Genomic DNA, 19,245 nt, shown 5'->3' with positions numbered 1-19,245 from the left:
TATGACCAATAATGGCATACAGGCTTTCCACATCAACTGTGACCAACTAATTATCCTCGTCCAAAGTGAAATCAGCAAACTCTTTCTAGATTTGCATTGGGTCATGCGCGACAGATGCCATGTTTACATGCTTCAGTAGGGGAAAGAACCATGACTGCAGGCTACTGTGGGGAAAGCTCCATGACTGCAGGCTACTGTGGGGAAAGCTCCATGACTGCAGGCTACTGTGAGGAAAGCTCCATGACTGCAGGCTACTGTGAGGAAAGCTCCATGACTGCAGGCTACTGTGAGGAAAGCTCCATGACTGCAGGCTACTGTGGGGAAAGCTCCATGACTGCAGGCTACTGTGGGGAAAGCTCCATGACTGCAGGCTACTGTGGGGAAAGCTCCATGACTGCAGGCTACTGTGGGGAAAGCTCCATGACTGCAGGCTACTGTAGGGAAAGCTCCTTGACTGCAGGCTATTGGAAGCAGGCACTGTGAGGGCTGGAAAGCGGCTGTGATGAAAGACATCATCTGTGAGATGCTGGTGCTGTTATTACACATGAGCTCAAAACTCAATATTTTCCACCACAAGTTTGTTTCTTATTTTATGAAGTAAACTCGGTTCTGGTAATGTTTTATGTACTTTGCTGAGTTCTAGTGCTGCATTTATGTTCTGAACGAAGATCTGGTGCACACGTAGTAGATTTTTCTACTGATCAAGAATTGGTTCTGGTGCTGCAAATGTGTACAAGCCTCGTTTTGGTGCTGTATGTGAACTGCTCTTGGTTCAAGTGCTAGATTTCTTTTTTCCTTCTGTGTTAGTACTTGTGGTATGATCTTGGCTCTAGTGCTGTATTTAACTTGTTTCTGGTGTTGTATGTAATCTAAGAACTCAACACAACATTTTTATATGTATGAGGCCTGAAAGGGGTGGCATTGTGATACAAAAAGGTTCATTTAAATATAACCTTAATATAGTGCATTTTAACTATTCTCATTTTTGATTAGGTTAAATTTTTCTCTCACATTGCAATATATTATGTATATGTATATTATATTATGTATATTTGAATATGTATTTCTATGCACATTTATGTATGTATCATAGTTTATACTGTTGAAAAAAGACAAATGACCAACCAAGGAAAGGAAGGGATTGGATGAGGAAGGTATTTGGGGAAACAATTCCATATAACATAGCCATCAATGTTATTTAGGTGTAAAAAGGCATCTAGGCCCTTCTTGAAGCTCTCTGCGGTCCCTGCTGTGACCAGCGCCTGAGGCAGACTATTTCACAGATTTACAGTTCTCATAGTAAAAAACCCTGTCGGCTCTAGTGATTTAACCTTGTTTTCTCCAGACTGAGACAGTGCCACCTTGTATTTTGATTTTATCTGTAACAACTTTACACAACACTTTTTGTATGGACCATTCATATAAATCAATCATGTCTCCTCGTAGTCATCTCTATTCCAGACTAAATAAATCTTTTTTTAAATCTTTCCTCATAACCGAGATCCTCCATACCCCTTATTTTTGTGGCCGAACCAATGCTTGATACAGTAGTAATATTGCATCCCTATAACCAGAGTCAATACCACTTTTGATACATGACAAGATCTTGCTGGCTTAAGAGGCAGCTGATTGACATTGCATGCTGTTATTTAATTTATGATCTACAAGTAACCCCAGGTCCTTCTCGAAAAGGAACTCTCCAAGATTTACTCCTGCAAGGACATAGGTTGCCTGGGGATTATTAGCCCCCAGGTGCATAACCTTACATTTATCTACATTGAACCTCATTTACAAGTGGATGAGCAAACACTCAGTTTGTCCAAGTGACCCTGAAGCCTATGGACATCCTTCATAGACTATTTCACGACCCAGCTTGGTGTCATCTGCAAAAATAGACACAGTGCTATTAATTCCTACCTTTATATCATTAATATATTAAATAATAGTGGGACAAGCATAAAACCCTGCGGTACACCACTTATAACTGGTGACCATTCTGAGCAGGAATCATTGACCACAACTCTCTGGATATGATCCTTCAGTCAGTTTTCAATCCAATTGCAAATAAAACCTGCCAAACTACTAGAACTTATTTTATCCATCAGGCGTCTATGAGGGACAGTGTCAAATGCCTTTGCAAAATCCAAGAAAACAATATCCACAGCAGCTCCTCTATCCAGGGATCTGCTAACCTCCTCATAGAAGCAGATCAGGTTAGTCTGACAACTTATATCCTTGGTAAACCCATGCTGGCTGTCACTTATAATACTATTTGATGTCACACACTCCAGTATATAGCGTTTTACTAACCCTTCCAATATTTCCCCATAATGGAAGTTAAGCTTACAGGCCTGTAAAGTTCTAGAGCCCTTTTAAAATATTGGCACAACATCCACCTCACGCCAGTCACTTGGCACCGTACTAGACATTAGGGAATCCCTGAACGGTACAGCAATAACAGAACGAAGTTCTTTAAGATATCTGGGGTGTAACCCATTTTGTAAAGGAGCCTTGTACACATTAATTTTATTGAGCCTAGATTACATCATGTCTAAATTCACAACAGCTATGTAATCAGGCCAATCTCTTCTGTTCTGGTGTGTTTGAAAATGCTTGCATCAATTCCATGTGTGAAGACATCCTTAATACATCTTTTTCTTTGACGTAGTAAATAACTTTGATGCAGAGCTCCAGTGCTCTGCCTTCCCTGCCTTGCTCTGCACTAGATCTCTGTACAAGCGGTAACACTGATTCTCGCACCCTGATTGGCTGAGCAGTTTGTGTGGGTTCATGCAGCTTATGTCAAAAACAGGAAGTTCTGCCCACTTCAGGTAAAGCTAAGAGGATATTACAGACAGCCTCATATTAGCTGTATATCACAGTATAGGAGGAAGTCAGAAGCATGATACAGGTATCGTTGGAAATGTCAAAAACTCTCTCCAGCTGTGCTAAAACTATTTTTTTATCAGTATTTGCAAAAAATAAATAAATAGCAGAAAATGTGCCCATGTTCTCTTTAAGACTCTTACAAAATTATTAATCTCAGAAACATTCAAACTAGCCAGACAATGTAGGCATATTTAACCACAGCAGGTGGTAAAAGTTAAAAGCTTCATAGTATTTTGATATTGTTTACACTTTAAAACATCTTACCAGTCACAGATGGGAAAAAGATGCCAACAAGAACTGTAAATGAAGTTGTGATGTCCGCTAAGACATAGAGATGAGGTTTACTCTTAGATCCCAGAACTTCTGAAGAATGGACATTTGATTTCTCAAGAATGTCACCTTTTTCAAGGTAAATGCTCCACAAGTTATCTGCATATTTCATAAGAGAGAAAATGGTAAAATAAATTTCTACATAATTGCTGTTACAGAGTTTGCTGCACTTAGTTGCTAGTAGATACTTAAAGGAAATCTACTATTTTTACGCTTTGTGTATCAAACATTCCTTGAGAATTTTGTAGCTACACTGATGCAGAAACATATCTTGCTGAATGCCTGAACTGAGTGGTTTTGCTCAAAAACAATTATAAAATTCAGGACCTTGGAAAAGCTGGGTTGCATGAAGGCTGCCTACATAAATGCATTAAACGGAGCTTCCTGAACTGTTCAGACAGGACTTGTCAGCATGACTCATACAGCTGGTGGACGGTGCATTAATTGATTTCTTCTGCTTGTCAGGGACAATATAGTTATGGCCTATTCTCAGGTTACGCTGGGCAGGACAAGGCTTTATTATGCATTATTAGGGTGTGGAGAGTGCTGGGGCAGCCAATGGAGTGACAGAGCCTCATAAATATCATAATTTAATAGTTTTTTTCTGAAAAAATACTCGGTTCAGGGATTAAACAAGATATGTTTTTGCATCAGTGTAGCTACAGCATTCTCAAGGTATGTTAGGTTCATAATGTATGAACACAAATGATAGATTTCCTTTGTGATCCCCAACTGGCGATTGTTCATGGTGTACACAATTTCAGTTGCCCCTAGACACGACCCTGTAACTTCTGACTTTGGGTCGGGCCCCATCTTGGATTCCTGTGTGAGATCATGCAGATTAGATTTCTGTCTCTCTGCTGTGTGCCTGTAGCCACACATCCTGCACGGAGCTCACACTTCTCACAATGTCCTCACAGGAAGTGATCAGAGAGAAGCTGCAAACTTCTATCCAGGGGAAGGGGGAGGCAGGCATATATCTGTGTGATGTAGCAGAGCACACAGTGTGTAAAAGTCTGTCAGCCTCTGTGTAATTTCATGCATCTCTGATATGTTTCATCTCTTTTTCAATGTGTCAGTGCATTAGTACAATGTCAGAAGCCAGATGAAAGTGTATATATACACCTGTACCCTGATAATGTAACAACATTGTCACCCCACAAAACTAGATGGGTCATAATGTATCTGCTTAGAAAGACATTCTGCAATGCACTTCTTTAAATTACGACATCTCTGGAAAAGCTTTATATATCAAAACAACACCTAGGTAATTTATAAAATCTCAAGTTTATTACAAATTTTCTAAAAATAGCAACTACTCACTAAGGAGCAAGATGCGTTATGTCTTCTTATTTGACACCGCTAATGTACAGTGTCAAAGAGATACATACAGATAGACAAAACAAGTGAACAAAATACGGCTAACAACAAAACAGGTATGTATATATGGGCACAAGAATGCTAGGTGGCGGATAATATATCGTAAAGAGTTTAACAGCCTCAGATTGGCTCACATTATACCTTCAACTGATATATGTTGTTTCTTACCTTACCAGCATACAATACCTGAGGATGATGTAGGGCTGGGTGGGAGCCTGTCATTACAGACAGGAAGGTGTGGGGTTCTAAACAGTCTAACCCTATTACCCCATGACTCCCGCCCTTACAAGGGCAGTCCCAAAAACTGTCCCTTGTACTCAAGCATGTATCACACCTCCCTAACGCGTTTCGACAGAGGTCTCATCAGAGGAAGAATATATACCAACACAGAAGTAGCCCATACAGCTGATGCCTCCAAGTCTGGTTAGCCTGAAGGGGGAGGGGGAAGGATTGCCTTCAACCCTCAGTAGAGCCGTGTGTTCACACAAGGTGTTGACCAAGGTGTGAAAAACAAGAATGCCCAGAGCATATGAAAGCAGGAAATTGAGATGTTGGATGGATAGGAAATCTATAAAGTTGTTTAGGGGTCCTGTTACTCTATAAATAAGGAACAGCTGGCTCAGTCTATGGCTCTCGCTAGGGTAAACCTGGGGTGTCAAGTCCAGCAAGTACTGTCAGCCCCCCATTTTCTCGTCCGGATTTTTTGAAATCCATCCAAAAATTTCCCTAGAGGCAATGTGTATAGGAAATAATTATCCCTGAAGTCTCTTTGCCATTCATTGTTATGATGCCCTCCACAAATTGGGCAGAAATAGCGTGCCGCAACCACAGTTACTGATATTAGAACCTACCTCTCAAATTAAACATGTTAAGAGGGGCATGGCCTAGCAATGGCCCCAAGTGGATGCGTTTAAAATTTGCATCGCTCTGAAGCAGTCTACCAGACCATTAAATATGCTCACAGCTCTAGATGGGTTGACATCAGAAGAAAGGCAGGCGACTCTGTGCTGGACTTAGCACCTCTGTTTGTTGCTTTCTCCGGGCCCAGCACCGACCCCGTGCCTACCTACTCCGATGAACCAGGCCCTATGTCTAGACACAGTAAGCTATGAATTGCATCATCTTAAAACCATAATGACTGCTATCCCAACAAAAGAGGACATGGAGGGGTACATATTGCGGTCGAACTCTGCTTATCCGCTGGAATTTCAGGAAGTCTAGGCCTGCCCATTAGGGCAGCATGTGGCTGACAGGGTCAGTTCTGTGGAAGTAACTCAGCATGTACATGACCAGATCTTATGGCTGCACTTTGAAGGGTCTTTAATGACATACTGGGGAAACTGGGAGAGGATCCCATTGAATTAGATGGGGTGCACAGAACCATCGGCAGTAAAAACCATGAAGATAGACAACATGATGTGATCTTCTGTGTTCACCATTATTCATTAATAGAGAACATTATGCGCTAAGCATGAGCCATGGAAGCTATTGAGTACAATGGAGCCAGGCTGCAACTTCTTGCTGATCTCTTACATTAACCTGGCTAAGCGAAGGGCCCTTCTGGATTCCTTGAGGGAGGCACTGGGGTTTTCCCTTTCAATTCATGATAAAGACAGGGAGTGCCACTCAAATGATCAGAAATCCATCCAACGTTGCTGAAGCTCTTGGTATCCCCAAGCCACAATTAGGCCTATGGCCATCACAATCGGCTATGACTCCATTGACCAAGAGGAGGAGGGGCCCCTCTAAAAGGCAAGATTGTGGTACGTAGCTCCTGAGATTCCAGAGGGGGACTAAACCCCAATGTGTGGAAGGCAGCAGATGGTTGACCTGCTACGAGTCTACTGCATATTAAACCTTATATTTCTAGATCCAAAATGCTGGATGTTGCTCATATAACATACAGTACAGACCAAAAGTGTGGACACACCTTCTCATTCAAACAGTTTCTGTATTTTCAGGACTATAAAAATTGTAGATTCCCACTGAAGGCATCAAAACTATGAATTACCATATATAGTCGAGTATAAGCCTAGTTTTTCAGCACAAAAAATCTGCTCAAACCCCAAACTTGGCTTATACTCGAGTAAAAAAAAATATATCATAACTCTCCTTTCCGGCTTCCCCCGCTGCTGACTATATACTGGGGCAGGGGGCTGGCTATATACCTGGGGTTATGGTCTGCAGGCTATATACGGGGGGCAGGTGCTGGCTATATACATGGGAGGCTGTGACCAATTCATTTCCCACCCTTCGCTTATACTTGAGTCTATAGGTTTTCACATGTTTTTGTGGTAAAATTAGGGGCCTCTGCTTATACTTGGGTCGGCTTATACTCGAGTATATATACGGTAAATGTGGAATTATATACTTAAAAAAGTGTTTTTAAAAATGTGTTTTATAATTTAGGTTCTTCAAATTATCCACCTTTTGTTTTGATAACTGCTTTGCACACTCTTGGCATTCTCTTGATGAGCTTCAAGAGCGAATCATCAGAAAAGGTTTTCACATCACAGCAGTGTCCTGTCAAGTTTAATAAGTAGGATTTCTTGCCTTATAAATGGGGTTGGGACCATCAGTTGTGTAGAAGTCAGGTTGGATACACAGCTGATTGTCCTACTGAATAGGCTATTAGAATTTGTACTATGGCTAGCAGAATGCAGCTAAGAAAAACAAGTGGGCATCATTTTACAGATTTCACTTTAAGAAATGAGGGTCAGTCAGTCCGAAAAATTGGGAAAACTTTGAAAGTGTCCTCAAGTGCAGTTGCAAGCGTTACAAGAGGACCGCCCCAGGAAAGGAAGACCAAGAGTCACCCCTCTGCGGAGGATAAGTTCATCCAGGTCACCAGCCTCAGAAATCGCAGGTTAACAATAGCCGCTAAGAAACTACTACAAACCAAAGGAAATAGAGATGAGCGAGCACTAAAATGCTCGGGTACTCGTTATTCGAGACGAACTTTTCCCGATGCTCGAGTGCTCGTCTCGAATAACGAACCCCATTGAAGTCAATGGGAGACTCAAGCATTTTTCAAGGGGACCAAGGCTCTGCACAGGGAAGCTTGGCCAAACACCTGGAACCTCAGAAAAGGATGGAAACACCACGGAAATGGAAAGGAAACAGCAGGGGCAGCATGCATGGATGCCTCTGAGGCTGCTTAATAGCACCATTATGCCAAAATTATGGGCAACAGCATGGCCATGACAGAGTGACCGAATGAGGCTAGATAGCATCTAAAACATGCAATAATTGACCCCGACACTATAGGGGACGGCATGCAGAGGCAGCGGCAGCAGTGGCAGGCTAGAGAGTGTCATGGCGACATACCCTAAATGGACTCAGGTTTCACCAAAGGAGGTGAGCAAGAAGCGCTGAAATGATTTCCTATGTGAACAAAAGGTTGACGGTATATTTAGTCGATAACACAGCATGGTGGCGACATAGTGACCAAGTTCCATAACGTATCTGGTGAAACACCCGAAAAATGAGCCTGGCACAGCTCGTTTGATAAAGGGACGACATGTGGAGACGTCTTCCATGATTAAGAGCAACAGTATGGGGCATTCATATTGCGCTGCTATGATCGCAACTTCAGGTCTCCAGCATGGCTGCGACACATGGGCCGAGTTCCACTATGTATTGGGTGAAACACCTGAAAATTCTGCCTGACACCGCTCGTTTGATAAGGGGATGATGTGCTGCATATCCTCTCGTGCTCCAGCATCTGGGGTATAGAGAGTTGAAAGTTGCGCATGGAGACATTGGTGGACGCTGTGGAGGATCGTGGAGGCGAAATGGACAGGAAACAGCAGGGGCAGCATGCATGGATGCCTCTGAGGCTGCCTAATCTTGGGATGGAGCTGGCGGTCCGCTGCCAGGCGAGCTTTCGCCTGTCCAAGTCCCTGTCTCTCGGCTCCTCCCCACCCAAAATGGGCCTGGGGGCCAGAAGCGTTTACTTTGAAAAAATTATAATTTTCAAAGCAGGCCGGGTCGTTTAAATATTTCACCTAGGAATAATGGAATAGCATAGTGGTTCTATTTTTAATTGTTTTTTCGGAAATGGTTCCATGATTAAGAGTGACAGTATGGGGCATCCATATTGCGCTGCTATGATTGCAACTTCAGGTCTTCGGCATGGCGGCGACAGATGGGCCGAGTTCCACTATGTATCTGGTGAAACACCTGAAAATTCTGCCTGACACAGCTCGTTTGATAAGGGGACCATGTATGGAGGCAGTGAACTAGTAGTAGATTAAAGGTGCTGCAGTTAAAACTATGTTAGTTGGATCTTGGGATGGAGCTGGCGCTCCGCTGCCAGGCGAGCTTTCACCAATCCAAGCCCCTGTCTCTCGGCTACTCCCCAAACACCACTTCTAAGAACCTTTTGTATAAGATCAAGTGTAGTAGTGTTCTTATAAGTTTGGGTTATGGCGGGTGAGGGGAATGTAAACAGATGCGCAAGAAGCGCTGAAATAATATTGGTAAATAATAAAAGTTTGCCAGTATATTTTGTGGATTACACAGCAGGGTGGCGACAAAGTTAACAAGTTATGTGGAAGCCATGAAAACAACCCAAAATTCTGCCTGACACAGCTCGTTTGATAAAGGGGACCATGTATGGAGGCAGCTATATGGACGACTTTTGGAGGCAGCTATGGCGATGACGTGTGGAGGTAGCAATGGAGACAACTTGTGGAGGCAGCTAAAAAGACGACGTGTGGAGGCTGCTATGGAGACAATTTAATTTGGATAGTGTCTGTATGTGGCAGTCCACAAAAGTTTTCAAACCAGAGGAGCAGGTAGGTGGTCCTCCAGAAAAATTAAATACATAGAGTACTATAGCTATAGCCAGTTGGCCCTGGAAAAAAATAGCCCTACTCTGCCGAGACTGGGGACAGGTGACAGTGTCTTGCTGGGGTGACATAAAACTGGCAAAGGCCTTGTAAAGCGTACCCCTGCCAGTGCTGGAAAAGCTGCCTGCTCGCCTACTCTCCCTCGCTACTTGTCCAGCAGAAGTACGCCCTCTGCAGCTAGCGCTGTCGGAAGGGAAATACTGTTTCAGCTTGTGCACCAGGGCCTGCTGGTATTCATGCATTCTCACACTTCTTTCCTCTCCAGGGATGAGAGTGGAAAGATTTTGCTTGTACCGTGGGTCCAGGAGAGTGAATACCCAGTAATCAGTGCTGGAATAAATTCTTTGAACACGAGGGTCATGGGATAGGCAGCCTAGCATGAAATCTGCCATATTCGCCAGAGTCCCAACGCGCAAGAATTCACTCCCTTCACTGGCCTGACTCTCCATTTCCAACTCCTCTTCTTCTGCCCATACACGCTGAACAGTGAAGGACTGAACAATGGTCCCCTCTTCTGTCTCGTCAACATTCTCCTCCTCTTCCTCCTCATCCTCCTCTACCTCCTCCGATATGCGCTAAGAAACAGACCTAGCTTTGGCTATCAACAAGGTAATCTTCTTCCCCCGTCTCTTGTGACGAGCGCAAAGCTTCCGACTTCATGCTGACCGGAGAGTTTTTCAACAAGCCAAGCAGCGGGATGGTGAGGCTGATAATGGCGGCATCGCCACTGACCATCTGTGTTGACTCCTCAAAGTTACTCAGCACCTGACAGATATCAGACATCCACTCCTCATTGTAGACTTTAGGAAGCTGACTGACCTGACTACCAGTTCTGGTGGAAGTTGACATCTGGCAGTCTACAATCGCTCTGCGCTGCTGGTAAACTCTGGATAACATGGTTAATGTTGAATTCCACCTCGTAGGCATGTCGCACAACAGTCGGTGAGGAAGTTGGAGGCGGCGCTGCGCTGAGAGTGGCAGCATCTGTGCTGGACTTCCTGAAATGCGCACCTTCGTGAGCAAATCAGACAGATTGGGGTATGTCTTGAGGAAATGCTGAACTATGAGATTTAACACATGGGCCAGACATGGCACATGTGTCAGTCTGCCGAGTTGCAGAGCCGCCACCAGGTTACGGCCGTTGTCACACACAACCATGCCTGGCTTCAGGTTCAGCGGTGCCAGCCACAGATCAGTCTGCACCGTGATGCCCTGTAATAGCTCTTGGGCGGTGTGCCTTTTATCACCTAGGCTCAGCAGTTTGAGCACCGCCTGCTGTCGCTTAGCGACGGCGCTGCTGCTGTGCCTAGAGCTACCGACTGATGGCGCCATGCCCACGGATGGTAATTCGGAAGAGGAGGTGGAGGAGGGGTGGGAGGAGAAGGAGGCATAGTAGGCCTTTGAGACCTGGACCGAGGTAGGCCCCGCAATCCTCGGTGTCGGCAGTATATGACCAGCCCCAGGGTCAGACTCAGTCCCAGCCTCCACCAAGTTAACCCAATGTGCCGTCAGTGATATATAGTGGCCCTGCCCAGCAGCACTCGTCCACGTGTCCGTGGTCAGACACGTGCTTGTGCAGGGCTGGGACGGCACATCAGGAAAAGTAGTGGCGGCTGGGGACCGAATACCGAGGGGCGGCCGCCGCCATGAGGTTTCGAAAGGCCTCGGTCTCTACCAGCCTATAGGGCAGCATCTCCAGGCTAAGCAGTTTGGAGATGTGGACGTTGAGACGTAGAGCTAAACACAACGGTAGCAAGTCTCCCTTCAAATTACTCACAATATGGTACTAGCTGCACTACTAATGGCAGCAAGCCCAGCCACAGGCAAACCAAAAAAAAGTAAAATAAGACGTTATTGTAGCCTTAAGAATGGCTGTTGGGTTCATGTAGAATCACTCCTGCCTAACACTATTCTAATAGAACACCCTAACGCTTTCCCTGACCAGCAGCAGCTCTCTCCCTAGCGGCATCCAGACAGAGAATGATCCGAGCAGCGCGGGCAGGAGCTAGTCTATTCCAGGGTCACCTGATCTGGCCAACCAACCACTGTAAGGGTACCACGTCATGCTGGGTGGAGTGCAGAGTCTCCTGGCTTGTGATTGGCTCTGTTTCTGGATGCCAAAAATCACAACGGCGGGAGATACCATTTTCTGGAGCGGGCGAAGTATTCGTCCGAGCAACGAGCAGTTTCGAGTACGCTAATGCTCGAATGAGCATCAAGCTCGGACGAGTATGTTCGCTCATCTCTAAAAGGAAACAAGCAGAAGAGACTTGTCTGGACTAAGTAACACAAGCAATGGACATTAGACCAGCGGAAATCTGTGCTTTGGTCTGATGAATCTAAATTTGAGATCTTTGTGCGCCGCTCACCCCCGCCCCTCTCCATAAAGGATTATGGCACACGGCCCGTATTCCATGAAATGGTAGGACATGTCTTTTGTGCCCATTGCCGTCTCTGGGGGACGTATATAGGCCGTATTTATACATCACCCATATGGCAGTGTGTATATTGCCTAATACAACATCTTGCAGCGGCATGCTATTTCATCCGCTTTGTTTTTAGTTGGATACAGTTTCAACAGGGTAATGACCCCAAACACACCTACAAGCTGTGTGAAGGCTATTTGACCAAGAAGGAGAGTGATGGCCTGGCCTCCACAGTCACCAGACCTGAACCCAATTGAGATGGTTTGGAGTGAGCTGGACCACACAGTGAAGGCAAAAGGGCCCACTAAGTGCTAAGCATCTCTGGGAACACCTTCAAGACCATTTCAGGTGACTACCTCTTGAAGGTCATCAAGAGAATGAAAAGTGTACAAAGCAGTAGTCCAGTAGTAGAACATACGAACTCTAGAACCTAGAATGAAAGACATATTTTTAGTTGTTTCACAGTTTGTAAAGTATATAACTACACATGTGTTAATTCATAGTTTTGATGCTTTCTTTAAAGCCATTAAAATACAGAAAACTCTTTGAATGAGAAGGTGTGTCCAAACATTTGGTCTGTACTTTAAGTATTCACCTTTTTCTTTTCTCTGAAGTAATAACGATACCTATGATAAGAATAATGCTTTCATTTCAATATTGCCAAGCACAGTTAATATGTGTAGACCTAAGTGCTATTGGCAATTGTTATGCAATAGTGGTGTAGCTAGGTGGCTACTCGAGACTCTCTCTCAGCCCTTTCCCTGCCCAGGGAGGATAAGGGAGTGAGGGCCGGGAGAGGCTGTAAGCGACACTGATGGTTAGTCCATCTCACTAGATAGTTTCAATTCATGGTTTTACAATTCATTGTTTCTCCCAGAGTCGTCGTCACAGTTGTTTTCTTTACACACACAAGCTGCTTCTGAGCCTTCTCAGTTTTTGTTAGCCGCCATCTCTCAGCTAACTCCCCCTGCAATCTGGTTTCTGCTCTATGTATTCTACTGAAACTGCCCTTTCTAAAGTCTCCAATGATCTCCTCACTGCTATATCCAACGGTGACTATTCTCTCCTCATTGTCCTGGATCTATCGGCAGCTGTGTACCACCAGCAACTACTTAGGATGCTTCGCTCCATTGGCCTAAAGGACACTGCACTCTCTTGGTTTTCTTCCCATCTCTCTGACCGCACTTTCAGAGTCTCTTTTTCTGGATCGCTCTCTTCTCATCTTCCTCTCACTGTCGGGGTTCCTCAGGGCTCAATCCTAGGTCCTCTTCTCTTCTCCCTCTATACTGCCCCTATTGGACAAACCATCAGCAGATATGGTTTCCAGTATCATCTTTATGCTGATGAAGCCCAGCTATATACTTCTGCAAGTAACATCACCCCTGACTTTATCCAGAACACTAGTTAATGTCTCTCTGCTGTCTCTAACATCATGTCCCCTCTCTTCTTGAAACTTAATCTTTCTAAGACTGCACTTCTTGCCTTTCCACCATCTAATAACCAACCCAACCCTGACCTCTCCATCTCGGTTTGTGGGATCACTATAACACCAAGGCAGCAGTCCCGCTGTCTTGGGGTTGTGCTGGACTCTGACCTCTCCTTTTCACCATATATTCAATCTCTTGCTCGCTCTTACCAGATGCATCTCAGAAACATCTCCAGAATCCAACCGTTTCTGACATTTGGATCTTCTAAAATGCTAATTGTTGCACTTATTCACTCTCGACTAGACTATTGTAACTCCCTACTAATCGGTCTTTCACTCGCTAAACTCTCTCCTCTTCAATCTATTCTTATTGCAGTAGCCAGGCTAGTCTTTCAGACCAAACACTACACGGATGCCTCCTGTTTGTGCCAATCACTGCACTGGCTGCCTGTCTCCTTCCATATTCACTTAAAAATAATAACCCTAATCCACAAATCTCTGAATAATGCTGCACCTCCCTATCTCTCTTCTTTCATCTCAGTCTATCGCCCTTCCCGCGCCCTTCCCGTAATCTACTGTTACTGCCAGTAACAGTAGATTAATCTCTACCTTAATTCGAGCCTCTCATGCACATCTCCAGGACTTCTCCCGAGCCGCAACAATTCTCTGGAATGCGCTTGCTGCAAGTAATATATGTACCCCCTCCCTGTGCATCTGAGAGCCCAGGGAGGGGGTACATATATTACTTGCAGGAATCTCATTTTAAGAGGGACCAGATAACCCACATCGGTGATAAAAGGTATACTCACTGGTACCTCAGTACTAGCGTGAAATCCAAATCTAGAGCAGTCAGTATAGGTATCCATAAGTCTATTCCATTCATCTTGCTAGATGAAAAACAAGACAAGAAGGGGAGGTACATTTTCATTAAACTATTCACGCCAAGACTTTTAGTGCGGCTAACTTATCTTACCAACCAGGATCAATTGCAACCCTGTACAGCATTCCCAAGAGACCTGGGAGGCCTTTGCTGAGGACTTCTGGTAGTAGGCAAGGATTTCAATTTCATGATGGAACCATCTCTGGATGCAACACCTGGTTTAAAATCTCAGTTGTTGTCCCTGGACAACCCTCTTAGGGATAGCATGTGTAAAACTGAACTACTCCAACTAATCTCTGATTTTACAGCAGATGAGTCTGATGATGATACTCCTCTTCATCTACAATGGGAGACTCTAAAGCGATTCCTAAGGGGAACACTGATTAAGCATGGGTCAAGGCTCAAGAGGCAAAATGAGAAAAAGGTCCTTAATCTATCCTCTAGAATGACGTGGCTTTTCGACCCTAAATAAGCGGCATCACTCAGCAACCATGTTGCAAGAATTGACAGAGTTGAAAGATTCCTTGAGATCTGCTACAAAAATAAAAGCCCGGGGCCAGATGATTTTTTTTTTTAATCCTTTATTAAACATTTCACATAGTACATCCATAAGTATCAACAAACATTTTGGTTTGGAATCATTACAATTTTAACATATTCATATATATTCACTTACATATGCGCATTCCAGTTTCTTAACAAGGGGGAGTAATACAATACATACGAACTCAACCTACCTTCTACCCTATCCCCCTCCCATGCTTCCCACACCCCAACAGGAAAAGGAAAAGGAAAAGAAAGAAAAAAAAAAGGGGGAAGGGCCTGCACTATTTCTTAGTGCCAAAATCGACCAGGTATTTTCCCATTTAGTGATCTGCTTTTCCGTCTTACAGTACATTTTTTCATATTGAGCTACTCTTAGGGTTAGATTATACCAAAATTCCTTAGAAAGGGGTTTTTTACCTCCCCACTTACACAAACTAATGCAAGATTTATCACTCATTACTATTAGATTTTTTTTGAGCATTGGATACCCCCTCATATTCAACTAAGTCAAAAACAGCGATTTTCACTGATGGCATACAAATTCAAACCCAAAATTCAAGATATATATTCAAAGACTTTCCTCCAAAACTTAACCATCACCAAACACTCCCAAATAACATGTTGGAAGCCCGCCTCCATCTTATTACATTTATAGCAACTTGAATCCTCCCTGACATTCATTCAAAATAGTAAAGAGGGAGTATAGTAAATTCTATATGCAATGCTAAACTGTAAATTCCATTTAAGTGAGCATCGCTTCATGTTCCTATATATACTCCCCCATTTCTTACTATCAAGTGCCCCAATCTCCAATTGCCATTTTGCTCTAGTACTCTTTCACAATAAATTTATATATTTTGGATACTATTCTTCTAGTGCTCAAGACCATTTTAACCAACTCCAAACACTCGTGAGATTCTTTCTTTAGTTTAATCAAATGTTTACATCTCTCAGTGTATGTGCCAACTGCATATACCTCAATATATCATTTCCCTGCAACCTATATTTCGCCTTTAATTCCTCAAACGTATCTACTTTATTTTTACACACTACAGTCATTGCCAAAAGTTTTGAGAATGATACAAATTTAAAGCTTGCTCAGGAATGGCACCATGCAGGTGTAAGTATATCTGCACACCCTGTGAGGCGGAGAATCTTGGAGCAAGGCCTGGTGTCAAGGAGGGCAGCAAAGAAGCCACTTCTCTCCAGAAAAAAACATCAGGAAAAAATTGATATTTTGCAAAAGTTACAGGGGGTGGATTGCTGAGGGCAAAGTCATTTCCTCTGATGAATCCCCTTTCCGAATGTTTGGAACATCTGGAAAACCGCTTGTTTGGAGAAGACAAGGCGAGTGATACCATCAGTCTTGTCTCATGCCAACTTAGCTTCTCAGCTAAGGGAATCGGCTCTCAGTCTTGCCTAAAAACATATCCATGAATAAAGAATGGTACCAGAATGTCCTCCAAGAGCAACTTCTCTCAACCATCCAAGAGCAGTTTGGTGATCAACAATGCCTTTTCCAGCATGATGGAGCACCTTGCCATAAAGCAAAGGTGATAATCAAATGGCTCAGGGAACAAGAAATTGAGATTTTGGGTCCATGGCCTGGAAACTCCCCAGATCTTAATCCCATTGAGAACTTTTGGTCAATCATCAAGAGACGGGTGGATAAACAAAAAACAACAAATTGTGACAAAATGCAAGCATTGATTGTGCAAGAATGGACTGCTATCAGTCAGGATTTGGTCCAGAAGTTGATTGAGAGCATGCCAGGGAGAATTGCAGAGGTCCTGAAGAAGAAGGGTCAACACTGCAAATATTGACTTGCTGCATTAACTCCTTATGTCAATAAAAGCTTTTGTTACTCATAATATGATTGCACTTGTATTTCTGTATGCGATAAAAACATCTGACAAACACACAAAAACCAGAGGGCAACAGATCATGTGAAAATATAATATTTGTGTCATTCTCAAAACTTTCGGCCATGATTGTACTTGTGCTATATTGTATATTTAACAACTTTTTTTACCCAAAACCCCCTATCAGGTATCAATTTCATGTCAGGTAGATTATCATTGAGCCACAACGGTGTTTCTGCAATAAATCCTTGCACCATTTATATTTTCATCAAGTCTAACCATGATTTGCAAAGTGATTTACAGATTTCCCATTTTGAAAATGGTGTGTCAAATAATAAGGAGCTCAAAAAAGCTCCATTAGCTCAAAAAATATTGCTGACTTTACCATCTGCCAGTCCTATCCAATTTACTAAAATTGGGATCACCTTCCATTTTCCGAGATTTCCTATTTGGGCTGACAGATAGTATCCCTTAAAAAAGGGTAAACCTAAACCCCTCTTCAATCACTTTATATAAATTACTTATCTTTATTCTAACTCACTTTCTCCCCCATAGCAGATCATTCAGTATGGTCCCCAATAGCTTAAAAAACCTTCATCTATCCAAATAAAACCTTTCTGATCACTATGCACAATGGCCTGAACTATCTTTTGTAGTCTAAGTGCTAATGCTTTGGCCAAAATTTTAATGGTGGTGTTTAACCCCTTAACAACCTGGCTTTTTTTGTTTTTTCATTTCTATATTTCACTCCCCACCTTCAAAAATATATAACTTTTTTTATTTTTACACGTAAAGAGCTGTGTGATGGCTTATTTACTGCTAAACAAATTGCACTTCATAGTGACTGTATTTAATATTCCATGCAATGTACTGGGAAGCAGGAATAAAATACCAAATGCAGTGAAAATGGTGAACAAATGCATTTGTGCCATTTTCTTGTGGGCTTGGATTTTACAGGTGGCACTGTGTGACACAAATGACATGTCTACTTTATTATTTGGGTCGGTACGATTACAGGGATACCAAATTTGTATACGTTTTATAATGCTTTCATACATTTCCAAAAAATAAAACCTCCTGTACAAAAATATATCTTTTTTTGCCATCTTCTTGTGCCAATAACTTTTTCATACTTAGGTTTACGGAGCTGTGGGTGGTGTCATTTTTTGCAACTTTTGATGACGTTTTCATTGCTATCACTTTTAGGACTGTGCAACTTTTTGATCACTTTTCTGGATTTTTTTAAATTTTTTCAAAATGGCAAAAAAGTGCCATTTTCAATTTTGGATGCTATTTTACGTTACGGGGTTAAATGTTATTATAAAAAAAAGCTCTTTATTATCTTTTTTAAAAAGTTAAAAGGGAGCCCGTCTGGACCTGGGGTAGATTTAACGCTTTGGAAATTTCATCCAGCGTGAATTCAGGAGAGTCCAGGAGATTTTTCTGGTCTTGGGATTAATATCCCAAGACCAGAAAAATCTCCTGGACTCAGAATGATAACTTTCCCAAGAAGTTGTCAAATTCAGTCCCTAGCATAACAGTTTGAGATCTATACAAATCTGAATAATATCTGCCGAACACCTGTGCAATCTGTCCCAAGGTATTCTTTATAGCCCCTTCCTCACCCCTAATTGCTGAGTTACCTTGCTATTGGCCCTAGAAGTTTGGACCATATTTGCTAGTAATTTACCAGACTTCCTGCCCTCCACAAAAAACCTTTGGCCCTGAAAAAAAAAAACTTTATGTTGAGCCTTCTGTTCTAAAAATCCTAGCGCTATTCACCTTCACTCTACTCTCTTCCGCAGGAGAGTAAAAAAAAAAAAAAAAAACTTGCTCTGCCGTAGCCAACAATTTCTTCAAACTACTTTCCCTAGCTCCAAATCTATTTCTTCCATAAATGAAGTTATTACTATATATTCCCCAGGTGAAAGCTTTAAAAGCACCCCATACCATCCGGCTATCATCTCTGAAGTTAGACATTTTGTGAATCATTCTATAAAAAACAGAGTTGACCAGGCATAGGTAAATTCGGGACAGAGTGCCATATGAACGGCTTATACAGGAGAAAGCTCTCCGGTTACCGAATAAACTGTGCCATACATCGATCCACTCCAGCTGATCACAAAAAAGTGCCAGGGACTCCCTTTTCCCTCACCCAACTATTACATTATGATTAGAGATGAGCGAGTATACTGTATTAGCGTACTCGAAACGGCTCGTTGCTCGGACGAGTATCTCGCTGGCTCGAGATAGAACATTTACTTAACGAAACACAGTGAAGAACAGTGAAGAATACAATAAAAGCAGTGAACACAGAATCATAACATTTCGGACATTTGGGCGGCATTTCCCATCTCGGAGGTCAACGCCTGCAATAACCATTATATTTTGATAGATCAGGCATTTTGGGATGCGGCGATGCCCAATGTGTTTGTGTCTTTTGCTGTTTATTATGTTTCATATCAGTTCTAGGAAAAGGAGGGTGATTTTAATTATTATTTTATTAATTTTTTAAAACTTTTTTTCTTCTTTTTCACCATTTCTTTGCCCCTCTAGGGTACATTAACCCTACATGGTCAGATCGTGCTACCATACACTGCAATACTACTGTATTGCAGTATATAGTGTTTTTGCATATGATTCATTACAATGA

At 42.8% G+C, this 19,245-nt stretch overlaps 1 protein-coding gene across 8 annotated transcripts in view; it reads right to left on the bottom strand.

Moving 5' to 3' along the window:
• The window catches only part of SLC12A4 (solute carrier family 12 member 4), a 743,054-nt gene that overhangs the window by 358,837 nt on the left and 364,972 nt on the right, over positions 1-19,245 (bottom strand). For 7 of the 8 annotated variants that reach the window (XM_072117769.1, XM_072117767.1, XM_072117771.1 and 4 more), the window contains one exon: positions 3,154-3,318. The exons of the other annotated variant lie outside the window; for it this stretch is intronic. In XM_072117769.1, coding sequence (XP_071973870.1) covers positions 3,154-3,318 — 165 coding nt within the window. The remainder of the gene's footprint in view (positions 1-3,153; positions 3,319-19,245) is intronic. 8 annotated transcript variants of the gene reach the window in all.

This window comes from Engystomops pustulosus, chromosome 7, assembly GCF_040894005.1.
Source record: "Engystomops pustulosus chromosome 7, aEngPut4.maternal, whole genome shotgun sequence".
Lineage (NCBI taxonomy): Eukaryota > Metazoa > Chordata > Amphibia > Anura > Leptodactylidae > Engystomops > Engystomops pustulosus.
Note: the sequence above shows the minus strand (reverse complement) of the source record. Positions and strands in the feature narration are given on the sequence as shown.